General features: G+C 47.4%; 1 protein-coding gene across 4 annotated transcripts in view; it reads right to left on the reverse strand.

The window, feature by feature from the left end:
* The window catches only part of BNIP2 (BCL2 interacting protein 2), a 108,120-nt gene extending 105,294 nt beyond the window's left edge, over positions 1-2,826 (reverse strand). Inside the window, exon 1 of one of the 4 annotated variants that reach the window (XM_073618885.1) lies at positions 2,543-2,826. In XM_073618885.1, coding sequence (XP_073474986.1) covers positions 2,543-2,598 — 56 coding nt within the window. In that variant the 5' untranslated portion in view covers positions 2,599-2,826. The remainder of the gene's footprint in view (positions 1-2,542) is intronic. The other 3 variants (XM_073618886.1, XM_073618887.1, XM_073618888.1) reach the window with 3 other exon arrangements.
* Positions 2,827-6,000: the final 3,174 nt, after the last annotated feature.

Here is a 6,000-nt window from a genome sequence, read left to right on the forward strand (position 1 = left end):
CACGAGTCCAACATAACCTACATACAATATTATGTGTGCAATTCTCAGTTCAACATAACTTTACACTTTACATCTTTAATAGTCCTATATTGGTCATTTAGGAAGGTCAACAAGGCTGTAAAGGAACCTGCATATTACTGTAGATCCAAATTGTACCTACAATTAATCACAAAACAAAATATGTTAGAGGCGATTCCTGATACATCTCATTAAACATCGCTGTAGCCCAGAGGGCAGCGGTTCATTTCCTTTTCTAACTGATTTGCTGGAATGCAATTGCCAAACTAGCACCCGGGCATTTCTCAGAAGAGCCTATGATGAGCCAATCAGAACACATTATTGATCAGTGCGCTCAAGGCAAAAGGATGAAAAGTTTCTCTCGAATTAATGAATTTACCAGACCCCATTAAGACCCCTTTCCCACTTGTGCGACTTGGGACTGCAAACTTGCATGACAAGTTGTACCCCATGATTACCTTTCATATCTGTGCGACTTCAAAGTAGTACCTGCACTACTTTGGTCCAACTTTGATGTGACTTGAGGTCCATGGACCTCAAGATTACACAGGCATTGCTTTAAGTCATGTCAAAGTCACGTCAAAATAGTGGAAGTGTAAAAGGGACCTAATACTTGCTAATGAGGCTGTTAGTGATTACATGCAGGAGATCCAGTGGAGGTTCTTGACGATTTGCTGCGGGCCGCAGTACCACTGAAAGCAATGGTTGGCTGACAGCTCCCGCAGATAACTGCAGCCGCTGGCATGTAATAGCTCATAGATTGATACATGCAAATGACCTGCCCTGGACACAGACGGTCTGTGGGGCTGCTGCCCGCAGCTGGTTGCCGGGAACCCAATAGGTCTCCCACATGTAACCACCAATGGTCCCAATTTCCAAATATTACAGCAATTGTGGTTTTCATTTAGTAAAGTCCATTTGTTTCAAAATCAAATGTTAAAACGAAACTGTTTTGAAATACTTTCAACCAACATTATAACGTTATCTTATGTACTGAGAATTTTTGGCAGGGATGTGTGTATGAACTTTTGATCAAAAATCTACTACTAGCACACGGCCAGCTTTAGGGTGGTGGGGGGAGGGGAGTCAGTTGCTGTGGTGACAGCAGGACATGTAGGTGCAGTAATGGTGGAGGAATGGGTGCTGTGGTGAAAGGAGTGGGGGTTCGGTGCAGTGGTGAAGACAGCAGGGGAATGTGCAGGTGCAATGGTGAGAAGGGGACAGGTAGGTACAGTACGGTGGAGGGTGTTGGGGGAGTGAAGAGGGTCCAGTGTGGTGGTGACAGCAGGGGGGCATGCAAGTGTAGTGATAGAGGGATGGGAGTGAGGTGCTGTGGTAAGAAAGGTAGGTGATGGGGGTCCAGCGCAGTGGTAACAAGTGAGGGGTGTGTGCAGGTGCAATGGTGAGGGAGGGATGGGGGTAACTGCTGTGGTGACAGGACATGCAAGTACAGTGGTAGAAGTAGGGAGCTCTGGTATCGTGGTGATAGTAGAGGAGCGTCCAGGTGCAGTGTTGGTGGAGGGATGGGGGTCAGGTGCTAACGTGGGAGGAGAATATGTAGGTGCATTGATGGGTGTGGGGGAGTGATGTGTTGGAAACGAGGGAGCAGTCTGGTAGGGAGTGGGGGACATGTAAATACAATAATGGGGGGTCTGGTGGTGACAGGAAGGGAGTGTGCAGGTGTTGTGGTAGTGGAGTGGTCAGGTACTATGGTGAAATAACGACATATAGGTGACTGGGGTCCAGTGCAGTGAGGAAGGTTGCAGGAATGGAGGTCAGGAGCTATGGTGAGAGATGGACATGCATTTGCAATGATGGGTGATGAGGGACCAGCTCAGTGGTGGCAGTGGAGGAGCGTGCAGGCACAGTGGTGGTTGTGCAGGAATGGGGGACCCCCTACGCGCAGGAACGGGGGACACGTAGGTGCTTTGGCACACTAGGGATAAGGATGGTGTGAAAGGGGGGATTGGGGACCATGGAGCCCCGGGAGTAAGAGGGAGATGGCGCAGTCCTGAAGGGGGGGGGGGGGATATATATGCACATGGTAAGACCCCAGGGGTTGGGGGGGGGGGTAGTGGTGACATTTTCAGTCACAAATAACCCAGACCTTCCTTCCCTGGTGTGTGTAAAAAAAAAAAAAAAAAAAAATTTATATATAAAATTTTACATGAGGGAGGAATATTAATAATATATTTTTTATCATCATTTATATGTCTCCCTCATGTAAAAAAAAAAAAAATTATATATATATATATATATATATATATATATATATATATATATATATATACACACACACACACACACACACACACACACACACACACACACACACACACACACACACACACACACACACACACACACACACACACACACACACACACACACACACGGTATGTGGTTGCGTATGATTGGCCTCAGTGCTCCCCGCTCCATTCTCTCACACTGACACCGCAGAGCTGACACTCTAGACGCACACAGTTATAACAGAGAAGCCCCGTCCCCCTCCCCGGTCACTCACTCGGCATCGTGTATCTCCGGCTCGTCCATGTCTGCGGGCCCATCCCCATGAATCATGTCATCAGGTAGCGGGCCCCGGGAGGTAGCCGCATACACAGCACAACAAGGAGTGGCCGGCCCGGCTCCCCCAGGGATCCGTCTCTGCTCTCGGCCTCCCGCAGCTCTACAATCTTCAGGGAAAGTAGGCGGCGCGCTGCATGGCGGGAAGTGTAGTCCTGTCTCCGGAGGATCGCCGTTATTTCTCACACCGCAACTACAACTCCCAGAAGCCCATGCGACACGCACGACGTAAACGTGGCGGAAGCGCCCTCTAGAGTTGACGTACGGTAAGGCGACTGATTGCTCTTAGTTGGGAAGTGGCTGGGGAAGGTGGTCATGTTATTTGCAGAGTGGAGGTCGGGGAAGGGGGTCAGGTTTGTCTTATATGGGAGTGTTTGTATAGCCCAGCTCGAGGAAAAACTTTTCTTTTTAGTTTTGGATAAAATGGAGACGGATTAGAAACTGCATCGAGTTTTTATTGCTGTCTGTATCACCACTGAGGAAATTAAGGTATAACTATAGGAAAAACGTTTGTTTTAGTTTTGGATAGGATGGAGATGGATTAGATCTCCTGTCAGGTTCTTATTGCTGTCTGTGATTGGACACAGCAGGAGCCAATCAGCAGACCCGGAAGGCTCGCCGTCCCCTAGGACCCGACAATCGTTGTGGACACAAACAGAACGACAGTCTGCCTATATAAAGTCAGGTTGTCGTTCTGTCAGAGGGGAAGGTACTGATCCTGTGTTTCTGCTAGGCAGGAACACGGATCTCTGCCTTTCCCTAGTACAAGCATCTCCCCCACACAACCTAGCCAAAGCACAACCACTTCAATACCCGCCTATAGTAAAATGACGTCCTCTAGTTTTAGGGGGGATATCTAAATAATGCCTGCAGCTATATGCATCATTCAGATATCATTCTTTTCAGCCGGCGATTCTGTGCATGATAAGAATGATCATAGCGGCAGTTCCGCCGCTTGATCGTTCTTATAGGCGATGGGAGAGGACGACCCCCCCTCCCGACGCCATCCGGTGCTTCTCCGGGCTCTCCCGTGCCATCGGGAGCCCGGAGATCGAATCGGCCGGCGCCGGATGTTGACGATAGAGATGACTGGTGACCAAATGGTCACCAGTCATCTCTATGACCGTCGGAGGCCCGGGCGCGACGTTATGACGTCACGCCCGGGATCCCGGAAATAAACGAAGCCGCGATCGCGGCTGTCAGCATGAGATTGGTGAATTTTTTTTTCCCGATCTCATGCTTTCCAGCCTAGAGGAGAGATGTGGGGTCTTAAAAAATACTACGAGAAACCCCTTAACGGGGCTTTAAAGCAGTCAATGAAAAAGACTATAGATAGTCAAAAAGTTAATTTTATTAATACAGAAAATAGTATAAAACATATGAGTTCTGACCTTTGAGTCAGGACACGAACTGGAGTACAATATAAAAATCACAGCGGACAATGCCCGTAATTGGGAACAATGTACAGTACAGTATATTGGACACAGCAAGATCATGGAAAAATGGAATCCTGACGCGTTTCGACCCTCACTGGGTCATCTTCAGAGGATAAATGTCAGCTGTTGGGGTGGAAGCATGTGTCAGGCATGGCGTAAATAATCAACAGTGGCAAACTCATGTACATACAGCACAGCATATATGCATGATTTGTATAGTTACCCGTCACAGAGTTCCCAATGTTTCAGAATGTTCCCAGTGATGCAATCCCTCCTATGCCGTCCGTCTCCCCAATGACAGACCCGCTCCCCGGAGAGCGGTCAATCGACCAGGTATGCCTTGCAAGGAATCACGCATATATAACCCCCCTCAGGGGGGGGAGAAAAGGGGGAAAAAACACACAGGCAGCGAACGGTATGCACTACACCCAAAATGGGGTAACGGTAATGCTGAAAACAAAAGTAAGAAGGAGGGATCAGTTAATTCCCAAAGGGACTTTTAAAAAAAAAAAAAAGGCAATTTAATTATAGTAGAGCGTGGATTCATGGTTGAGCAGGGAAAGAAAAGGTGCAGTGAAACACTTTTATAAGACCGAGTACAAGTACCGATACTTTTTTCAAGTACTCAACGATACCGATACCTTTTTTAATGTCAAGTGACAGATTTCAAAGAACATTACAGACTAAAGATATCTACATTATAATTATGAAGACTGAAGGGCACTGATTTGCAGCACTGATAGGTGCCACTGATTTGGGGCACTGATGGCTGGCACTTATGGGCACTGATAGGTGGCACCGATATTTGGCACTTACTGATGGGCACTGATAGGTGGCGCTGACTGATGGCCACTGATTTGCAGCAATGATGGGTGGCACTGATAGCTGGCACTTATGGGAACTGGTATGTGACACTGACTGATGGGCACTGATTTGCAGCACTGATAGGTGGCACTTATGGGCACTAATAGGTGTCACTTATGGGTAATGATAGGTCGAACTGATTGGTAGGCAGTGGCACTGAAATGCAGCACTGATAATTGCTGGCAGCCTGGCATGATAAAATTAAATTAATAAAGAGTAGCGTATGCAAGAGCCCATATTGATACACCCTGCTCTCGGCCTAGTAAGCCTAGTCAGAATGCAGTAGCGGACATCTTGTTACACCCAGCCCATATAGGTAGTGAACTTTGAATACACGATTATTATCATCACTTTCTACTTTTTTGCTATCACTTTGCAGGATTGAGGAAATGTAGTTTCTTATCGTAAATCAGGGGACACAGAGCCATAGTAGTTACTATGTGGGTTATAGGCCACCTTCAGGTGATGGACACTGGCACACCCTAAGACAGGAAGTCCACTCCCTATATAAGCCCTCTCACTACTGGGATTACCACAGTTTTTTCGCCAGTGTCTAAGGTGTTTGTCACGAGTAAAGATGTGCTGTGCTGAGCTCCACTGGAGCAATCCTTGCTGGGGCTAGCTATGCAGCCGGATCCATTCAAAGTGTCTTTTCAGGCCGTATTGAATGGTACCCAGGCCTCGTGGGGGAAGAAACGAGGTTTTGCCTGTAACGCTTCTCTTTTTGGAGAGCTGGACCCCGGGATCCAGAGCTTTGTTTTTTTCAGCCATAAAGTTTTTTCTGGCGGGGTGTTTTACAGGTCCAGGAGTGTGGGCTCCTCCAGGGTCCCCGGTTCCTGAAGGTTTTGAGGATGACTGCACTTTGGGGGATGACACTGGCTCGAATCGCTGTATGAACTGATCTACTCTATGCCCTCTATCAAACACACATCCATAAGCGTCATCTGTTGAGCCACCTCCAGGAGTTGCCTCTCGGCCTCAGTGGAGCCTCAAGTGTTTACTTTACACCCTTTTTGGGCTTCCTCTTCTTTTTGAAGAGAATACTATGCACACATCTTTGTGAAAAAATTCAATTTTTACCTATATAAGGATATACACC

Source organism: Aquarana catesbeiana, linkage group LG03, assembly GCF_042186555.1.
Source record: "Aquarana catesbeiana isolate 2022-GZ linkage group LG03, ASM4218655v1, whole genome shotgun sequence".
NCBI lineage: Eukaryota > Metazoa > Chordata > Amphibia > Anura > Ranidae > Aquarana > Aquarana catesbeiana.